The sequence below is a fragment of the Peromyscus eremicus genome, chromosome 9 (assembly GCF_949786415.1).
Source record: "Peromyscus eremicus chromosome 9, PerEre_H2_v1, whole genome shotgun sequence".
Classification (NCBI taxonomy): domain Eukaryota; kingdom Metazoa; phylum Chordata; class Mammalia; order Rodentia; family Cricetidae; genus Peromyscus; species Peromyscus eremicus.
Genome location: NC_081425.1, coordinates 89930544 through 89952580, shown reverse-complemented (window position 1 = coordinate 89952580; position 22037 = coordinate 89930544). Strand labels below are relative to the sequence as shown.

The following is a 22037-nucleotide window of genomic DNA, read 5'->3' as shown; positions in this document are numbered from 1 at the left end:
ATTAATATGCTCATTATTCATAACTGTGTTAAAATACCTGAGGGAGGTGTACTTATGGGGAAGAACTATTTTGGCTCACGGATTCAGAGGTTCCAATCCAAGATGAGCTGAACATCATGGCAGAGAGCATGCAGTAGAGCAAAGCAGCTCTCCTTGTGGCAGACAGGAAGCAGAAAGTGCCAAAAAATGAACAGAGGACACAATATGGCTCTCCTAGGCACACCCTTAGTCACCTACTCCCTCCACCTAGGCCCCACCTACTTTTTACCACCTTCCAGCAAGAGCACATATTCTGAATCCATCAGTGGATTAATCCCTCGATTAGGTCAAACCCCTCAGTTTCAATCACTTCCCCAAAGCCCATTAGCGGGCAACTGAGGCCCAGCTGGATGAACTTGTGGAGGACACTCCTATTCAAACCATACTGTTCCATCCTAGCCCCCAAATCCTCATCTCCATCGCAGAATGTAAACTGTATTTAGTACAGTCATTCTCAACCTTCCCAATGCTGCAACTCTTAACAGTTCCTCAAGTTGTGGTGACCCCCAAACACAAAATTATTACATTGCTACTTCATAACTATAATATTATTATGAACTGTAACATAAGTATCTGATATACAGAATATCTTATATGCAACCCCCGTGAAAGGGCTGTTTGACCCCAAAGGGGTTGCGACCCACCTGTTGAGAACTATTGATGAAATACATCTTAACAGTCCTAATATAGTCTTAACAGTTCTGGTACTGCTGAGAAGTCCAAGTCTGAGACTCAAGGTAAGCTGTGAACCCCCATAAAATCAAAAGGCCCCATACTTCCAACATGTAGGCCCAGAGTAAGCATTCCCATTCTGAAAGAGAGCAACGGGGTGTGGAAAGGAAGAATGGGATTCCGGCAAGCCAAACGCAGCAGAGAAAACATTAAATCCTGTAGCTCGGTGGCTGGCATCTGGGTGCATGGTGTGAGGTGCACTGGGAGGGCTTAGGTAGTCCCACAGCGATGGCCTTGCTGTTCGCAGTCCACCATGCCTCTCTCAGGCTGGTGTGTGCTCACAGCCTGTACCTCCACTTGGCAGATGGTTCTGGGGTCTCCACTGTATCTTTGGCTTCCCCCTCCCAGCTTCACACAAAACCCTCTCTGGGACTGCCTGCAGGGACTGCAGCTTCCTTCCAGGCTTCAAGTCTAGGTGGGCACACTTGGACTCTGCTTGTCTGCAAAGCCAGCATCTTATGGAGCACCTTATGGACAATGTCAAGGCCTGCTTATAGCCACAAACCCCTTGGATCAAGGAAGATGTAGAGATGGGTAGAATCTCATTCCTAAAATCGAGACTCGCCCCTACTGCCTAGATATAAACCACTTGCCTCCCCACTCCCGTTTTGGATTTCTTCTTCTTATTATATATATAGCCTATATGCCAGTAGAGGGCACCAGATCTCATCATAGATGGTTGTGAGCCACCAAATGGTTGCTGGGAATTGAACTCAAGACCTCTGGAAGAGCAATCAGTGCTCTTAACCTCTAAGCCATGTCTCCATCCCCAACTTGCCTTATTTTTAACAGCCTCAATCTCTTCAAGAGCTACTTTTTCCTTGACCCTAACATTACATGGGCTCCTTTTCTGAGAAAACTCTGTTCTTCTAACATTTAGCTGTGATTTTTTTGTTTTGTTTTGTTTTGTTTTTTGTTTTTCAAGACAGGGTTTCTCTGTGTAGCTTTGCGCCTTTCCTGGATCTCGCTTTGTAGACCAGGCTGGCCTCAAACTCACAGATATCTGCCTGCCTCTGCCTCCCGAGTGCTGGGATTAAAGGCGTGCGCCACCACCGCCTGGTACAGACTTATAAAAATGGATTAATTTAAGCCGTAAGAACAGTTAGCAAGAAGCCTGCCATGGCCATACAGTTTGTAACCAATGTAAGTCTGTGTTTACTTGGTCGGGTCTGAGCGGCTGTGGGACTGGCAGGTGAGAGAGATTTGCCCTGACTGTGGGCCAGGCAGGAAAACTCTAGCTACAAATCTTAGCTATGATTTTTTACTCTCAAGTCTTATTGTAAACTTGGCAAAAGGGCTCCAGCAATAATTACAGAACAGCCCCAATGCTGGGCTGCCTTGAAATTTCCTGTCAAATTAGTTCATTAAAAAAAAAAATCAGCCTCAAAATCTAGAGCATGGAACATTTTTTTAACTAGAATTTCACAAGTGGCCTCTACTTTAATTCCCAAAAAGTCCTCATGAATACTTTTTACTCTTCATATTTTTACTAAAATTCTAGCTCCTGATCTCTTACCAGAACCCTGTTTTAGCTTTTTAAACCTTCTGGACTGCTTCTCCACATTTAATATTCAAACCAATTTAAAAAAAAAAAAAAAAAAAAGCTTAAACACCACATGGTCAGGTGGTCCCAGCAAGGCCCTCACTTCTCAATGTTCAGTTCATGGTTTCAGCCCATGGTTGGTTGTGGCCACACTTTTAGGACATTGTAGGACAGAAGCGTCATGGTTGGAGGGCCTGGTGGGGAAGCAGCTCACTGCATGGTAATCGGAGCACAGAGAATACACCCACGCCAACAGGCTTCCTTCTTCTTAAAAAAAACTGCAAAGGAATTTTAAAGTTACATTCATTTGTGTGTACACGCACATAAGCATGCATGCTACAGTGCATGTGTGTGGCCAGAGGGAAACTTGTAGGAGTTGGTTATCTCCTTCTACAGTGTGGGTTCCAGGGACCAAACTCAGGTCGTCGGGTGTGGTAAAGTGCCTGTCAGCTGAGCCGTTGCTCTTTATCCAGTCTAGGCTCCCAGCCTACTGGATGGTGCTGTCCATACTCATGGTGGGTTTTGTTCTCAGAAAAAGTCTCACACAACCAAGATGGTTTTTTAACTTAACGTTTACTCATCTTCTACTAAACATCTTAGTCATTCCTTAATCCAATTAAGTTGACAAGATTCATTGGTTAATATGTAAAAATAACAGAGTATAAATAATCATAAAAACTGTGAGAGTAACACAGGGTGGTAGGGTAAGGGACAGGAGGAGGAGCTGATGGAGTGTGGAGGCAGGTGGTACAGTGGGCTATTAATTTGTTTGTCTTTCGAGACAGGGTTTCTCTGTGTAGCTTTGCACCTTTCCTGGAACTCACTCTGTAGCCCAGGTAGGCCTTGAACTCACAGAGATCCGCCTGCCTCTGCCTCCAGTGCTGGGATTAAAGGTGTGCGCCACCACCGCCTGGCCAAGCAATTAATTTTTTATCAGTGTTGCAGGTATTAAATTCAGACTACAGCCCTCAAGTGTGTAAGAAATATTGTCAGCAAAAACCTATTTTTCAATTAATTTGGGGCCTCACGTGCCCCCAACCTCTGCCCCCTAGCACTGTTGGGTTTATTTATACCCAGGCATTAGGGTGGCTTTGGGTTCATGGAAGATAGGTCATCTATGCACCTTGCACCCCTGTTTACAAGTCTGTTATGGCTTTAGTGATGTAAGACCTCAAGTCTCTTCCTTCCAGGACAGTGATACTATATTGCTGTTTGCCAGGTGTGAGCAGGGCTAGTCACCATGGAACTGACTAAACGCAAGCGTGAGGATGCAGGTCTAGAAGATGATGAGGTAACTTGGGTTTCACGGGGAGTGGGGGGGGATGGGGGGTGGGAGTTTTATTTAGCATGGACACTGTATGTTCCAGAGATGCAGAGTGGAGCAGGAGCACTAGCGAGGAGAAGGCTTTGCAGAAGTACTGTGGGGTAAGAATGGGTGTCGGCACACCAAGCATTGCAGCAAGAATAGCAGGGGCAAAGCTGGGGTGAGACCACACCTGGCTTCCTGACTCCCCTGAGGTGAGTGGGGAGGCTGCCTTCAGGAACATCCAGGGACCGAGAGAACAAGACTCAGGAGGAAAACTACATGACTGGAGATGACCACACCACAGAGCTGGCTCCAAAGACCATAGGCCAGAAAGGAAAGGAATGCTGTCTCTTGCCACTTGTAAGCAGTCCCTTCATCCCCTGAAACTGGAGATAGTAGATTTCTAGGTGTACCTTTCTTTGCTCCCTAACTGGAGGGTTAGCACACCGTCTGAATTTGCTGTGGATTTGTTGACCAGCTATCCCTTTTCCTGGAAAGAAAGGCCTTGAAGAGGAGGGAAAATGGAGGATTGTCCAGTGGAAACCTCAAGTAGAGAAGGCTGTGCCTGGGAGAGCTGAATCCATGGCAGTCTTTCTTCGCTACTTCTACAGGTGGAACATGGGAGGCCACCGTTGCTTTCTTCCACATACCTTAGCAGCAGCAAATAACAACCAGGTAACAGCAGGTGATTCAACCTTCACCAGCAGCTCCACTCCCCAGTCAGGGCAAGGTTCTCAGGCTTTCTGCCAAATCCTCAACTGGAATTTAACTGGTTTCCAGCCTTCTGGATACATTCATATGATGTTCTATTGTAGTCTAGGTTTGCATTTATTTCAGGTACTTCTTCATGGTAATGCAGTATTTCCCAACTGTTTCTCTTAAAAATTACCCAGCACTTGGAAGGTAGTGGCAAAAGGATTATGAATTTGAAATCAGCCTGGGATTAGCTCAGGCTAACTTCAAATTTAAGATTCTCCTGTCCTGTCTTTCTGAGTCTTGGGATTACAGGCACACATGACTAGAGAGAATTTCTCAGTATTTCATCCTTCTAAGAAGTAACTCCTATGGATAAGACTAACTGCAAGGTTGTTGAACAAAATAAAGCAGGAGTGGCTGATCAGTTAAAGTGCCCTTGGATTAATCTGGTCTTAATATATCTGGACTGACCTCTGCTGGCCAGTCCATTAATCAGCCAACATTTTTTTCCCTTCTACTTGAGATAACATGGTCAGAAAGGGGGCATTTACCCCTAATTATATGGATTTATATGGTTCAACTTAAAAATACTAAGACCTCCACATCACCTTGTGTCAAAATGTTGCACTACATTTGGCTGTCAGGCAGGCATACATGGGCAGAGGAGATTAATGAAGTTATGTGGGCTACCCGGGCCACACGCTCTTCTGTGTGTTTTCTCCTATGCAGCTCAGGCTCTCTACATTTAACATAAGCAGGCTTGGATCAGGGGCCTGTCGGAAGTCATACAATGCTCACTGCAAACATCACCTAGGTTCTATCTGAAGCTAGAAATTACCCACTCTGAGGGGGTCTCTTATGCTCCAACTTAGATCTGGTATAAGGTATATGCTGAATTTCGATATAAATTCTGATCCATGAAAATTTGCAAAAATAACACATATTTCTGACTCTAATATTTTAATTCTATTTATTCACTCATTTTTTTTATTTGATGTGAGTACCTGCTTTTATTTATTAGTACAACGTGCATGCCTGGTTTCTGAGAGACCAGAAAAGGGTACTGGCTCCCCTTGAACTGGAGTTGTAGGCAGTTGTGAGCCCCCACATGGGTGCTGGGAACTGAACCTAGGACCTCTACAAGAGCAGCAAGTGCTGAGCCATCTCCCCAGCCCTCGTTTCTAGTATTTTAAAATACAGTTTTGATTTACCTTTAGCTGGGGAGAGAGCTCAATGGTAGACTGTTTGCTTAGTATATATTCCCAGCAACTGCAAAAACACTTTTAACATTTTCTAAGAGACAAAAATTACATAAAAATACTTCTATCACTAAGTTGTATTAAAACTGTGAAACATAGTTGGGCAGTGGTGGTACACACCTTTAATTCCAGCACTTGGGAGGCAGAGGCTAGTGGATCTCTGAGTTCGAGGCCAGCCTAGTCTATAGAGCAAGTTCCAGGACACTGGCTGTCTCAAAAAAAAAACCCAAAACACACCCCCAAAAAAAACCTGAAAAATAAAAAACAAAGTAACAACAAAAACCCCTGTGAAACGTATGTTAAAATCTTGAAATTCCAAGCTATATTGCTTGTCTTTCCCCCATATTTATATAAGCACAAGTTTGGGCGCACTGACTTATTTGGCCCTGCTGTATGGTCTGACTCCTTCCCGCTGTTTTTAAAACACAACAGTTGGGTCTCTCCTACATTTATCTAGGTTCTTGAGCTCAAACACTGGTCATCAGGCTTGCAAGACAAGTGGTTTTACGATCTGAACATTTGCCCCGAATATCATGGATAATTCTGTTGGTCTCCGTGCAGTATGAACACAGGTAGCTAATCTGCAATGGTTACTTTGGAAGTGGTATGACTTCTCTGGATCAGTAAGTTCTTCCCAGGGAAAACATTCAACTCATGAACTACAGGACAAGTTCCACTACAACTGAGACTAGAGTTAAGTCATCAAAAGGAAAATACAAGACAGAAGGAGTCTACACACTCCAACTTTACTGAAACTGTATCTATAGTACTTCATTGTTGGAGCTTTCAGTTCTTTCTCCAGAAAAGTGTTGTTGCTGCTGTTGTTTTTGGTTTGTTCGAGACAGGGAGACAGGGTTTTTCTTTCTAGCCTTAGTTGTCCTGGAAATCACTCTGTAGACTGGTGCACGAATCCTAAATGGTCTTAGGATAAAAACCTGGAGCCAGATATCAGGGTGAAAGCTGAAAGCTCAGAGAAGCAGAGCAGCCACAGCCACCACCTCTTACCTCACCGACTCCTCAGCCTGAAAGATGAATTACTGTCTCCTCCCGCCTTGTATTCCTTTCTCTGCCCAGCCATATCACTTCCTGTTTCATCCTTCCTAGTGCTGGGATTAAAAGTGTGTGCCATCAATGCCTGGTTCTGTTTCTTTTTTAGACTGGATTAATCTTTTGTAGCCCAGTGTGGCCTTGAACTCACAGAAATCTAGATGGATGCATCTCTGTCTCTGCCGCCTGAGTGCTAGGATTAAAGGTGTGTGCCACCACTGCCTGCTTACAAAAAAGAAAAAAAAAGTGCAGTTAGACACTTAGAATGCTATTATGTGGGTATTTATGTGCTAGAATACTGTTAGTCAATCTCCATTCCTTGAACAAAATACCTGAGAAAATCAATTTAAAAGGAAGAAATACTTATTTTGGTTCATAGTTTCTTAAGCTTTATTTTGTTTTTAATTACATGTATATGTATGTCTGTGTGTGGGTGTGTGCATATGAGTGTAGGTGCCCATGGAACTGGAGGGAGTCCCTGGTTGTGAGCCACCCAGTGTGGCTGAGAACCAAACTCATGTCTTCTGCGAGAGTAGTTTGTACTCTTCAATGCTGAACCGTCTCTCCAGCTCCTGGCTCAGCTGTGAAGGTTTCTGTCTATGGTCACCTGGAGTCCATCATGACAGGGAACTAATGAGAGGACTTGCTCACCTCAAGGTATTTGGGAAGTGGGGGGGAGGATTGGGAGGGTGGCACGCACGCCAGGGTCCTGATCCTCAGTGACCTCTTCTCATTAGGCCATTTCCTAGAGACTCCACCACCTTCCAGCAGTGCCAAGAGCTGGTGAACAAGCCTTCAGCATGTAAACCTTTGGGATCATTGAAGATCCAAAATCATAACAAACAACAGCACCCTTTCTGCTTTTAGACACTTTCTTTACTATAAACATAATTTAAAATGTATTTTAAAATACAATTTTATCTGTATGTTAATTTTGCTAGGAAAAGTAAATTCTACCTTGCTGGAAAGAGAAAATTCCCCCAAACCATCAACTAGTTTATTCACATATTCGAACGGGTGAGCCAGTGAAAATCCTAGAGGAAAAAAAAAAGACAACATTAAGTCAGAATAAATAATTGTATTAGACTCACTGTCATTGCTTTAAAATCTAGAAGAACTATAAAATGGTGGCAAAATAAGGTTCGTGTTTGGTCTAGTCAAAAGGAGCTAAAAAGTAATTTGTGGAACGAACCAGCTGTCTTATGTCTTATATAAAACAGCCTAAGAAACTTATTTTTTTTTCTAAGTCTTCTACTAACAGTGATCAGGACACAGAAAATCAGAGTTGGAAAGAAACAGAAATATACTCAGCAGAGAAGAGATGAGACCATGATCTCAGGTCTGAGAAGCACAAACAGGAAGAACTATGGAGCTTTTTTCAGGACTAACAGTGTGCTCTCCACTTGGCCAAGACACAGGTTACCATAGAGCAGTGGTTCTCAACCTGTGGGTCGCAGCCCCTTTGGCAAACCTCTACCTCCAAAAATATTTATACTACAATACATAACGGTAGTAAAATTACAGTTATGAAGTAACAATGAGATAATTCTATGGTTGAGTGGTCACCACAACATGAAGAACTGTATTGAAGGGTCTCAGCATTAGGAAGGCTGAGAACCACTGCCGTAGAGATATTCCCGCACAAAGCGGGAGCAGCCAGCCTGCACTGTGAATCAATGGCAAACGGTGGCAGACAAACGTTCAATAAGGGAGAAAAGCTTGGAAATAAAAATTTATCAGAGTTCCACCTAAACGAAGGTTAAAAATGTTAAGGTGTTTAATATAGAAATAATCCTACAGAATTACCAATGGGGGTGATAATTTATACTTCTCCAGAAATACCCAAATGATGTTCCGGAGAAAACTGTAGAACAGATTTGAAGCAGATCCTCAAAAGGATTAGAAAGATCCCTGCCAATGCCACCTGCCTGCTCCCCCACATAGCCTACGTGTGTTCATCTGCCTAAGCAGCAGGCTCTGTCCTCAGTACCCTTTCTCTTGGCTCTACGGTAAATTCTGAAGTCTCTGATGTCTACTTCTACACAAACAGAATTTCAGCAGAATTCTACATATCTTACAGTTTCCAAATTAGTGGCTGTGTGTTTTATTGATTGCTAAGGTATCTGCCCATTTGCTCAAAGAAGAAAGTTTGACAGCAGATCTGTGTCTAGGAACCAAGAGAGAGGTCCGAGCTACTGCGTCACCATGCATTGGAGGTCACATAACAGTCGAAGGCAAACACAGATCCATGGACTGCAGTCTCATCTACAGTGTGCTCGCTGCGTTTTCTTATCCTTCAGTCCCTCTGCTTGGCCTGCTCCCTCTTGGCACAGGCCCCTGTCTTCCCGTCTCCTCTTTGCTAACTCACTCTGATCTCAGTTTAAGCACGACTTCCAATGAGCATTGCCTATAACGCTGATGACATATTTCTTCACTTGGACTTGTTCAGAACTTTCCAGTCACTTCCTTGCTCTGTCACATGAGCTGGGAGGCACCCTACTGTCTGTCCACTTCTACTGAACTGCAAGCTCTGTGGTGAGGACTGAGCCTGGTTTTGCTCACTTGTTACTCTAACAAGCACACATAACAATATCTCAACAAACACTTGTTGACCAAGCAGACGAAACTGCCAAACTCAGAAACGAACTTAGAAGGAACTCTGGTCCCAGAGGGTATGCCTTTCAGGAAGGAGTCAGGAGAGAACATGTATTTCTTGTTTTCTGCTCAGTAATTGAACTGACCTGGGCCTTCCGTGTGCTCTGTGGTTCAATCATGATGTTGATGAGACAAGGTTTACTTGTGTCTTCCAGTGTCTGCTTCAGAGAGTTCTGGAGCTCTTCTGGTGTTTGTACAAAATATCCTCTGCCTCCAAATGCAGTCATGACCTGCTCATAATGCGAGTTTGGCAAGAGACACATTGGAGGGACACTGGAAAGCAATTGTAAGTCAACAAAATTTATATCTTTCAGCTGCTGGAAAAAAGTAATTTCCCCAAATTATCTTCAAAAAATGTAAGCTGACCCACAGGGCATACTTTTTTTCCAGAACAGCTCTATGTAACAGCAATATGTAAAACAAATGTAATTTCTCTGTCCTTCCTTTATTCCATCTCAGTATTTTCATGCCCCCTTGAGACAGGATCTATAAAACCCTGACTGGCCTGGAACTTGCTGTGTAGACCAGGCTGATCTTTAATCCCAATACTCATGAGGCAGCGATGGGAAGATCTCTGAGAGTTCAAGGCGTGTGCCACCATGCCTGGATTTGTTGGTTTTTTTTGGGAGGGGTTTTGTTTGTTTGTTTGTTTTTTCCACTGATGGATTGTTTTGTTTTGTTTTGTTTTTTTCCGAGAAAGGATTTCTCTTTGTAGTTTTGGTGCCTGTCCTGGATCTCGCTCTGTAGATCCAGGCTGGACTTGAACTCACGGAGATCCGCCTGGCTCTGACTCCCAAGTGCTGGGACTAAAGGCGTGCACCACCACAACCCAGCTGGATTTTTTTTTTTAACCTAGTTCTTTTTCCTCTTTAGAGCAAAAAAAATAAAAATAAAAATTTAAAAAAAAACCAACAAACAAATAAAAACAAAAACCAATCAGTTGCGCATTGGATCCAAGCCTAAAGACACTATCCAACTATCCAACTTTTTCAAACTATCCTTTGAAAGCACTTTAAACAGTCACTTGCATTTGAATTGTTGGATGTGGACTATACCCTTCAACCTGACAGTCTCCAACTTTGAAGTTATCATCTTTGGTTCTTGATACTGAATTTTCAGTGGCTCAACGTGATTTTGGTAAATACATGCATTTCTCAAAGTCCCCTGGCTGCAGGCTGTGATGTTTGTGGTCACTTAAGTCATCAGGGTGCTAACTGGCAATGTTAAAGAGCAGTCTGGCCCATGTCACTTGCTGTTCACCACACAGAACCAGCAGAGGGCATGGTATGGAGGCAGCACCCTCAGAGCTGAGATGTCAGTACATGAAATTGCATCTTTCTCTTTATTTTTGCTTGAGACAGGATCTTGCTATGTAGACTGGCCTGGAACTCAGTATGCAGCTCAGGCTGGTAACCTCAACTCTGAATCCTCTTGCCTCACTCAGTCTTCTGAGTGCTCGAATTACAATTTTCCCCATATTTTCAACTGAGTCTTTTTTTGTGTATGATGGAGTCTTGATACGTCTTGGACTCATCAACTCAAGTGATCCTCCTGTTCCAGCCTCTAGATAGAATAGGTGGACTATAAGTGTGTGTTGCTACACCTGCTCCCTATATTTTTTATTATTTATATAGTAATGTCTAATAGGACTTTCTATGATAGAAATGTTTTATATACAGTATGGTGGCCACATCACTACCTGTTACTATGAGTACTTGAAACGTAACTAAACCAAGAAATTGAATTTTTGTTTTGTTTTGTTTTGTTTTTTTGTTTTTGTCGGAGCTGAGGACCAAACCCAGGGCCTTGCGCTTGCTAGGCAAGTGCTCTACCACTGAGCTAAATCCCCAACCCGAAATTGAATTTTTTAAAGGCTTAATTAATTATTTTTGAGACAGTGTTTCTCTGTGTAGCCCTGGATGTCTCAGAACTCACTTTGTTGAAACGGCTGGCCTTACCTCAAACTCAGAGATCTGCCTGCCTCTGATTCTTGAGTGCTGGGCTTAAAGGTGTGTGCCACCATGCCTGGCAACAAAAGATTTATTTTTATTTTATATGTATGGGTGTGTTTGCTGGCATGTATGTCTATGTACCACATGTGTGCAGTACCCAAGGAAGCCAGAAGTGGGCATCAGATCATCATCAACTGTCAAATTCTCAGCTGAAGATGAAAGGGTACTGATTTTTTTTTTTTAAATGAGACAGGGTTTTATGTAACTCAAGCTGGCCTAGACTTGCTACGCAGCCAAGGATGACCTTGAACTGCTGATCTTCTTGTGTCTATCTTCTGATTGATAGGTGTGCTCCAGCATACCCAATTGTTATAAAATGCTGAGAGGATCAAACTTAGGGCTTTGTGCATAAGAAGCAAGTATTCCACCAACTGAACCATATCCTCAGCCTAGAAACTGAACTTTTCCCTTTATTTATTTCTAACTAACTTAAGTAGTAACATGTGATCAGGAGCTACTTCACCAGACAGCACAGTCTACATTATCAACTAGAGTGAAACCAAAAGGTATGGCATGGTGGTTTGAATGATAAATGGCCCCAGAGGCTCCTATGTTTGAATACTTGATCTCCAGCTGGTGGAATTGTTTGGGAAGGATTATGAGGTGTGGCCTTATTGGAGGAGGTGTGTCACTGTGGGCAGGCTTTGAGGTTTCAAAAGACTGTGCCATTCCCAGCGTGTTCTCTGTCTCCTGCTGGTGGATCAAGATGTGAGCTCTCAGCTGCTGCTCCAAGGCCATGCCTTCACTCCCCCATCATAAACTCTAACCCTCTAGGACTGTAAGCCCAATTAAACTTTTTTTTTAATATAAATTTCCTGGGTTATAGTGTTTTATCATAGCAATTGAAAAGTAACTAATACAAATGGTTATGGAAAAACAACAGTGAAGCAATATATAAATGAAATTACTAGTACTCCTCTCTCTGGATGTCTCTTAAATTTTTGTCAATGCCCATGGCAGTTCTCACAGTCTTAGTTTGACTCTGCCATCAGATGATGAAGGTTTAGCTTTGTGGTAAAAGAAAGGAAGATCTTTAAATCACAAATAATATGCCAGCTCCTGGGATGGCTAACCTTTGGCTTGACTACATCAGGAATCAACTCAAACCCAAGCATCTAGGCATGCCTGTGAGGGATTTTTCTTGACTGGATCAATTGAGTTTAGAAGACCCACACTAAGTCTAGGCCACACCTTCTGATGGCTTTCCACATGAAAGGACATGGAGGAAGGAAGCTTGCTTTTTGTCTGCCTGCCCTCACTCTTGCTGGCAAGTTCATCTACTCTGCTGCTGAGGCATTCCTCCACTGGTATTAGAGACTACTTTTTCAGGATTCCAATGAATACTAAAGATGAGCTGAGACATCCAGCCTCACAGATTGAACAACTATTGGATTCTTGGCCTTTCTGTTGGAAAATAGCCATGATTGGGAGGCCAGACCACAGCCTGTAAACCACTCCAATAAATTCCCTTTTAATCTATGCAGATTCACATCTACATTCATGAGTTCTGTTTCTTGAGAGAACTCTGACTAACCAGCATAAACAGACCTCCCTGATGTAAATAATAGCACTGCTATTACCCTAGTACAGACATCACAAATCTTGATCTGAGGCCTCAGTGGTTCCCTGTAAACAATTATGGATAGTTGTATAAAAAGGAACCATGAAGAAGTGGCTTCTACCCTTTAAAGGGGCTGACAAACTAACCAAGTTCATAGCACATATGCACATTCCAATACAGCAAACTTTTAAAAGACAGACTAAATACTTGACATACTGTAACTAAACATTGTTGTGAGTTACTCACGATGTAGCAGCTTCTTGAAATTTTAACATTTTTTCCCAAGTGTCGGCATCAAAACCTTGGTAGATTCCATTATTGTTTACTATCAAGAGGATGATTGGCAAGTTGTACCTAAAAGTGAAAGTAAACTATAAAGAGATCAATCTTTTAAAGCAATTTCTTTTCTTAAAACTAAAAACTTTTTACTTAAAAGTAGATGTTTTCTATAAGATTTTTCAATATTAAGAGGGAAATCAAGCATTTACTATCCTAATAAAAATATCAAAGCAAGCCGGGCGGTGGTGGCGCATGCCTTGAATCCCAGCACTCGGGAGGCAGAGCCAGGTGGATCTCTGTGAGTTCGAGGCCAGCCTGGGCTACCAAGTGAGTTCCAGGAAAGGCGCAATGCTACACAGAGAAACCCTGTCTCGAAAACCAAAAAAAAAAAAAAAAAAAAAATCAAAGCATTGATAGAAACATTGTCACTGTAGGATGTATTCAAGACTAGGGGCTGGCAGTCTGTTTAGCTATGGACTAAATCACTAAACTTTTCCACCTTCCCCATTCTCTACCCTCCTAGGCCTATTACTACATGGTTCCTAGGAACACTGTCTGAAAAGTCCCAATCTATTGCTGAACGCCTCAATGACAACCAGCTCATGCCAGATACTGTGAAAGACACACAGGCAACTAATAAATATCCAATCTGCATTTCTGATCAAAAACAGTATGGCACCATCTGTACAGAAAACAAGCATCCAAATGTTGTCTCAAACAGTATAGCAAAGATGAAAAACCAAAAAGCCTGAAAAAGAATGTGGGTTTTCTTTTATATATTTTTTTTCTGAGGGCTTGTGGTAATGACACAGCTAAGTAACATGAACATAGCAACTATCTGTTCTCCAAGCTAAAAGGGAACTAACCGTCATCCTCTAAAAGGCTAAATTCTCTAAATACATCTTTTTGGCATATGTCAATTGATTATCAATATAGACCTCTAATAGACCACACTTTCCCCTAACACACAGGTTCATGTAGCCCAGGTTGACTTTGAACTTGCTATGCAGCTGAGGATAACCTTGAACTCCAGATCCTTCTCCTCCACTGCCATCTCTAATCCCAAGTGCTGGGATTACAGGAGTGCATTGCCAATCCTGGTTTGATCTTGATAGTTTTATATACCAAAGCTTTGAAAGTCCCAGAATATGTTTCACAAAAACCCTACTAAGAGCCCTAAGTAGAACAGTTTTATTCTAGTTTAAATACAGCTGGGTAGGTCGGGGGAGTCCTCATGCTGATATAGTAGGAGTTTCTACCTGAAAGTTTATGACTAGGAGCCTCAAAACACAATGCTGTGCCAAGATTCCTGTTTGTGAAGCAAGTGAGTATTGTAAGTTTTCATATTTATGAGAATGAAAGGCTATGATTTATGGCTCTGTTTTACCTGCAGATGGTTTCCACTTCCATGCCAGAAAATCCAAAGGCACTGTCTCCTTCCACACAGATGACCCGCTGCCCAGGACTTCTATCTTTAGCCACTACAGCAGCTGCAATAGCAAATCCCAGACCGACTCCCATTGTTCCAAAGGTACCAGCATCGAGCCTGTTAAGGAACAAAGCTAAATTCAAACTCTCTTGCACATGTCATGCAGGGTGGAGCTGGCATAAACCTTTCAATCTATATGTATGTGGTTTATGGAAAAAAATTAAGAAATAGACATTTTTCTTTAATATCAAATTTTTGGAATATAAGGAAATAATTTGTTAAGGATAAGCAGCATAAGAAGAAAAAGCCACTCATGATTGCTTGGATGAATGTAAATATACTCTTAGAACACAGAGTCTACAAATTATCACATTATACCAAGAACTATGAAGCATAAAAGCTATAAAACTATAAAATCTCACTTAAGAATACACTTGAGATAGGCGGTGGTGGCACACGCCTTTAATCCTAGCACTCAGGAGGCAGAGGCAGGTGAATTTCTCTGAGTTCGAGGCCAGCTTGATCTACAGAGTGAATTCCAAGACAGCCAGGGCTACACAGAGAAACCCTGTCTCAAAAAAACAAAACAAAACAAAACAAAAAGAGAATATACTTATGTGGGACGGAGAGGTGGCTCAGAGATTAGGAGCACTTGTTGCTCTTGCAGAAGACCTGAGTTCGATTCCTAGTACCACATGGAGGCTTATAACTGCCTGTAACTCCCATTCCAGGGGATCCAAAAGCCCTCTTCTAGCCTCGGGGGCACCAGGCAGGCACATACATATATGTAGGCAAAACACTCACACACATAAAATAAGCTAAGTAAATCTAAAGAAAATTTAAAAATACACTTATGAAATATGTTCTTATACAATAGACACGTACAATTCTCAAATATTTTTCTTAATCTGCATTAATGTGGCTTCAAATTAAACACACTGTCGTTTCTTTCTTGGAGTCTTACCTGTGACGAGGAAGGTAGTTCTGGAGCACAGTACGGCCAATGTCCATAGTATTTGCTCCCTCACTCACTATAAAACAGTCTCTGGGTAGCTGTTCTTGAACATGGTAGAATACTGTGTAATAATTCATAGGGAGGGATTTTTTGGAAGCTAATTCCTAAAAATAGAAGTATACACTAAATTATATTGAAACAATAAAAATAACCAGTGTCAATCAGCTATTACAAAGTTATTTTGGAACAGTTCAATACCACCAATAAGCTACAAGATTCTCAAATGGCTGTACAATGGCTACTGTTGAACTGTGAACAATACAGGGCCATGCTAAGAACAATGTGCCCTACAGTCCCAGTTTGGGACACAATGAATAAGCTGGGAGATCTCCCATGTCCTGGTGAGTTGATGGACCTTACCATATTAAACACCTGGAGAAGTCTTATAGTAAAGATCTCTGAGCAACATTGGGTTAAACAGAACAATTGTGCCTGTGCACTCTTAGAAAAACACTGTCTTAGCTATTTTTCAGAACAGTTTTATCTGAAGTATGGTCCTAAATTTAAAACTAAAATGTTAGGATTACAGAAGATGATCTGAAAATCTGGTTCTTCTCTCATACAGTGTAGAGTACTATGTTGCATCTGCTATTTAAAAAGTCCCCAAATGACAGAGCGTAGCAAGGTAGATGTCTTCATACAGCCTCATGTCCCCTAGTGCTAAGAGGAACCACTGGTGTTTTATCAGTAACAGTACTGTGGGTCCCAGCGCTCCCAGCCTCACCTGTGCTACCCTGCTCTACTGGAGGTTAAGTCACGATGCACGAAAAAACACCCCCCACTCCTAAAACAGACAGAGGAGCAAACGCTAAGGGGATCCTATGGAAAAGATGTTATTTACAATACCTGAGAAAACACTGAGACTGACTCTTGGCGGTAGAAACAGTCACTGATTAAGATTTCCCTGCATGGTGGAGTTAGCTACACCAATTCTGTACGATGTTTGGTTGAAATACAAACATACTCTATGATGACAGATACAGTAGGGAACAAAAGTGTCTAACTCAAATTTCAAATTTACAAATGTATCATTCTATCAGGAGGAAATCCTAGGCCGGGCTGGAGAAATGGTTCAGTGGTCATGGGCACTTGTTGCTCTTACAGAGGACACAGGTTGGGTTCCCCACACACACATGGTAGTTCACAACTATCCATAACTCCAGTTCCATCTTACCTCCAAGGGTACTAGGCACACATGGTACACAAACATACATGCTGACAAATATTCATGCTCACAAAAAATAAAATAAATAACTTAAAAAGAAACCCTAGGTGTATACTGAACACTGCACCCAGCTGAACCAAGACACCCACGAATACACAAAAAGTAAAAGAAAACCCAACATCCCATCTGTCAGTCAAAAAGGAAGTGCTATATTTACAATGACTTTGAACAGAGAACACCAACACTGCCAAAGTGACTCACTGCGGTACCAGCTAGTAAGGATTAGTGGTGATTTCAAAACTCATGACCATCTCCAAATCCTCCACCGTGAGGCAAAGCCACAAGGACAGACATGAAAGCCACAAGAGTTTCCAGCAGTGACATAAAAGATAAACGGTAGTGCATGTGGGTGGGCAGATTATACATTGATCAAACTTTCCATTTTGATGAAGGAACTATTACACTCACATGCCTTGAAGGAAAGATATCTTAAGGGCAGATAACCATAACCTAACATGTCCTAGGATTTAAGGTGACATTCTTGCATTGATCCTTTTATGCCCTAGGATTTAATTGTGATATTATGCACCAAAATCAAACTGACAACTTTCCAAGGTCAGATTGCTTTTCTTCTATCATTTCACAGCAACTCAAGAGCCATAACCCTTTGGATGCTCAATTATGCAAGGAGCTTGAGGCCTTTTTCAAGGTAAAGAACAAACATGCACATGAGCGTGCACATGTTTTTTCTTAACTATTTACAAGGCTGAAACTTTACTATCCCCCAACCCCCGGTCCCCAAAGGGTTTCTCTGTGTAGCCCTGGCTATCCTGGAATTCACTATATAGACCAGACTGACCTTGAACTCAGAGATCGGCCTGTCCCTGCCTCCTGAGTGCTGGGATTAAAGGCGTGTGCCACCATGCCTGGCTTCACTACCATTTTTTATTAGGCTCTTATCTGACTTTCCGGTTTGTGGACCTTTTGAGAGCTGTGCCCCAGCAGCACCCTTTTTGACCCCCAAGCTTACACAATACAGTGCTTCCTAGGACTGTCTATGTCTCATTATGGGAGGCCAAAGCAACTCATGGACCTGAAGGAATCCTAAGTTTCAACTGGTCCCACATTACCTTGGATACAGCTTCATTGCTCTTCATTTTTTCCCTCAGAGTCTTCCACCACTTGCTGTCTGTGGGATACCTCCATGGGGTTTTATCAAACTGTTCCAAAAGCTAAAAAACAAGCAAACAAACAAAACCTTTTCTTTCCTTTCTAAAAATAACCTTTCTTAAAGTAGGCACATGCACACCGCTCTGGCGTGCGCTCACACTGTTCACTCTTGCATCTCTCCCTGCAGTGAGCACCTGATGGCAGGTCAGTAGGTGGCAGGAGGAGATGGCACATGTAACAGGACTGCGTCTGCTCCCAATGCTATGCGCTCACAGTAACAAATGCCATACGAAATCAAGGGACAGATGTGACCACATTTTACCTCCTGCCACAATGAAATGATTGATTACATATAAATAGAAAGCCAGACAAGTCCCTGATTATAGTTTGAAGAGTAAAAATCTCTTTAATACCTAAAAATATACTGTTAGATTTTCCGACTGCATACATCAAGCTTAACTAAAGCTGTACTATAATTTTTTCAGAAAGCTGGATTCTATTTACTGAATTCTGGTTTGAATGACATTAAACTAGTGTTCTAAATGCTTAATATCCACAAATATAAACAGTGTACAATAAGCTGAATTTACCAAGTTCCAAAGACACAGTTAAAGTTAGTTTTCCATCATAAACTTATTTTAAAATTGATGTCATTAGACCTGTCACCAAGTGAATCAAGACTAACATTATCCAGAACTGCCTGTCAGTTCACAGAAACTAAAACCCCAAGAAAGCTTTACCTGTTTAGAAACAGCATTTATGTCTCCTAGCAAAGTCACAGCAGGCCTTACATTATTCCCCAATTCTTCTGCACAGATATCAATCTAAAAAAGACAAAAAACGTGAAGAACAAGCCATGTTGGTCTTTTTTGTTTTGAACAAACTTTAAAAATTATTTCTATTTTACATTTTATTTTCTGTGTATGAGTGTTTTGCCTGCACATATGTCTGTGTATCACATGTGTGCCTAGAGCCCAAAGAAGACAGAATAGAGTACTAAATATTCTAGAACAGGAGTTATATATGGTTGTGAGCTGCCATGTGAGTGCTGGGAATTGAAACTTGGTCCTCTGGAAGAGCAACCAGCTCTTAAAAACCTTTAAGGAAGGCTGTTGCAGCGTTGGGGGCACATGCCTTTAATCCCAGCACTTGGAAGGCAGAAGCAGATGGATCTCTGTTCTCTGTGAGTTCAAGACCAGCCTGGTCTACAAAGTGAGTTCCAGGACAGCCAGAACTGTTACACAGAGAAACCCTGTCTCAAAAAACCAGAAAAAGAAGGAGGAGGAGGAGGAGGAGGAGGAGGAGGAGGAGGAGGAGGAGGAGGAGGAGGAGAAGAAAAAGTGCTGTTGCAATGCCTTGGTGGGAATCCCCCAACTCCTGTAGGCTGTTCTCTGTGCTATGACATGCAAGTATGTGCACAGACACACACACACACACACACACACAAATGTAATTAATAAAAATAATAAGCAATGATGTTCTAAAAGAACTTTAAGAACAGGGCAGTGGTGGCACACACCTTTAATCCCAGCACTTGAGAGGCAGAGGCAGGCGGATCTCTGTGAGTTCAAGGCCAGCCTGGTCTACAGACTGAGTTCCAGGACAGGCTCCAAAGCTACACAGAGAAACCCTGTCTCGAAAAACCAAAACAATAAAAAAAAAAAAAAAAAAAAAAAGACAGCCAAACAGAAACAAAAACAACAAACTTTAAGAAGGGCTCTCGAGATGACTCAGAAGTTAAGACCCCTGGCTGCTCTTCTAGAGGACCTCAGCTTGATTCCCAGCACTCACATGAAGGTTCACAATCATGTGTAAATCCAGTTCCAGGGTAGTGATGCCTCAGTGGGCACCAGGAACATACACGCAGTTACAAGGAGAGGTTAGAGTACTTTCCAGACATTCCATTTAATGGCAGGTGAAAGCAGAATCACCTAGAGATTTCCAAAGGCTGACACAGTTTTGGCATCTAAAAGAAAAATTCACCTCCTCACAAAGCTGAGGGTGTCACTCCAGTTTACCTTCCTACTTAAACCTCTCTTTGTCTGTCTTTAAATATACTCCAGCTCTGAAGAAGAGGCAAATTATGCTTTTCAAATGGTTTCAAACTTGACTTTGAAAGCTTTTCTCCTTAAATTAGCACAAGATGCTTTGTAGGCTTGAAAAGGCAGCTGCCTTTGGTACCTGTAATTACGTGAGATAATTTGTAGAATCTATTTCACAGAAGAGGAAGAACAGAGAAGCGCAGAGCTCATCAGAGTCGCCCCCATCCGCCCCAGTACCTGAACAAACTTCACATCTGCGCTGTATCTTGGAGGCAGTCCAAAATGTAATATCCAGTTTAGTCTCGCACCGAACAACACAATCACATCGGCAAACTGCAAAGCCCTATTAAAAAAAAGAACCCGATTTAACAGCAGCGACAAACACACTGACAATTTCTAACAGAATCGTTCTAAACTTCCTAAAACATTCAAAGTCTAAATAACTTGGAGCTTCTAGAGTAAATCTGATCTTTCTAATAAAAATAAGTTTTGGGGCCAGGAAGGTGGCTCGGTGCGCCAATGCTTGGTGTGCAAGCATGAAACCTGAGTGTGGACCCCCAGCACCCACATAAAGGCTGACTGCTGTGTTGCTGTCTCCACCTAAGCACTTGGGGGAGGAGGGGGGACACAGGTGGAGACAGGTGGAAGTCAGGTGCCTGGTTAACTGGCAAGCTTCAGGCTCAGTAAGAAACCTGTCTCAAAACTTAAGGGGAATGTGACTGAGAAGAAACCTAAGAAAGCTAAGGATGCATCCACACCTACATGTATACACCCCACCCCCAACACATACCACATCTCTCTCTCTCTCTCTCTCTCTCTCACACACACACACACACACACACACACACGACATAATGTGTTGTTATTTCTATTTTGAAGATAGGATTTTGCTTTTTTAACTAAAGCTGGCCTCCAACTTGTGATCCTCTTATCTCAGCCTCCAAATGTTCGGGTTACAGGTATGCACACTACAGGTATGCACACTACGCCTGCACCAAATGTTCGGGTTTCAGGTATGCACACTATGCCTGCACCAAATGTGCGGGTTACAGGTATGCACACTATGCAGAGGTTTTGGTCTGTAGGTGTTTCTGGGGACAGAACCGGGACCTCATGCAGGCTAGGCGAGCACCTAGTGAGATACACCCCAGTCTCCCAACCTCTATGCCTGCAACTCAATGCATACTTCACACTGATTTCTAGGAGCAGAGCAGGTATTTATAAACATCATTTGTATTCAAGAATTTCATTCTTTTTTTTTTCTTCAAGACATGGTCTCATGTTGCCCAGGTTGGCCTCAAATTCTTTATGTAGGAGGATGACTTTGCACTTCTGATTTTCTCCTCAATAATGGGATTAAAGACATGTGCCACCACACCCAACTTATGCAATGCAGGACTTCATGCCTGCTAGGTAAGTGCTCTCCCAATTGAGCTATATTCTCAGTATGGAATTGTTTTCTAAAATATACAATATACATTTTCACCTAATATCCAAATAATTGGGACCAGCTTGTGTTTTCACAATTTTTCAGTAACTTGATCATCTAAATCTGGGTCTTTCGCTTTGTGAAAATTCCAAAGATTCTACAGATAGTACTGTAAGCACATCACTCTGCAGGTATCAGAAGGCAGATATTACACTAGTCTGATTCCAATTGAAGAATTTTTACAAATATAGAAAAAATGGAAATTGGAGAAGAGTCTAATGCCAGGCAGTGGTGGTGCATACCTTTAATCCCAGCACTCAGGAGGCAGAGGTAAGAGGATCTCTGAGTTTGAGGCTAGCCTGGTCTACAGAGTAAGTTCCGGGGACAGCCAGGGCTACAAAGAGAAACCCTGTCTCGAAAAAACAAATGAACAACCTGGAATGCTACACACCTGGATCTGGCTGCGCCTACACAGTTTGGATGATTGTCAGGGACAACACCCTTCCCCATAGGGGTGGGCAAAAATGGCAAATTGCACTGCTCCACCAGTTTCCTGATACTGTCCTCTGCATGGGAATAAGCAGCACCTACAAGAAATGCAAATCATTGAATGATGCAGTTACACTTGGCAATGGGAACTTCCAACATATCTTGTGGA

General features: G+C 42.3%; 1 protein-coding gene across 1 annotated transcript in view; it reads right to left on the bottom strand.

Annotated features, from left to right (window-relative positions):
* Nucleotides 1-6375: 6375 nt before the first annotated feature.
* Nucleotides 6376-22037, bottom strand: part of Hacl1 (2-hydroxyacyl-CoA lyase 1) — a 34176-nt gene continuing 18514 nt past the window's right edge. Inside the window, exons 9-17 of the mRNA XM_059274073.1 lie at nt 21831-21966; nt 20188-20293; nt 18649-18732; nt 17869-17970; nt 15523-15677; nt 14517-14675; nt 13097-13204; nt 9364-9550; nt 6376-7656 (exon numbers count right to left, since the gene is read on the bottom strand). Coding sequence (XP_059130056.1) covers nt 7624-7656; nt 9364-9550; nt 13097-13204; nt 14517-14675; nt 15523-15677; nt 17869-17970; nt 18649-18732; nt 20188-20293; nt 21831-21966 — 1070 coding nt within the window. The 3' untranslated portion in view covers nt 6376-7623. The remainder of the gene's footprint in view (nt 7657-9363; nt 9551-13096; nt 13205-14516; nt 14676-15522; nt 15678-17868; nt 17971-18648; nt 18733-20187; nt 20294-21830; nt 21967-22037) is intronic.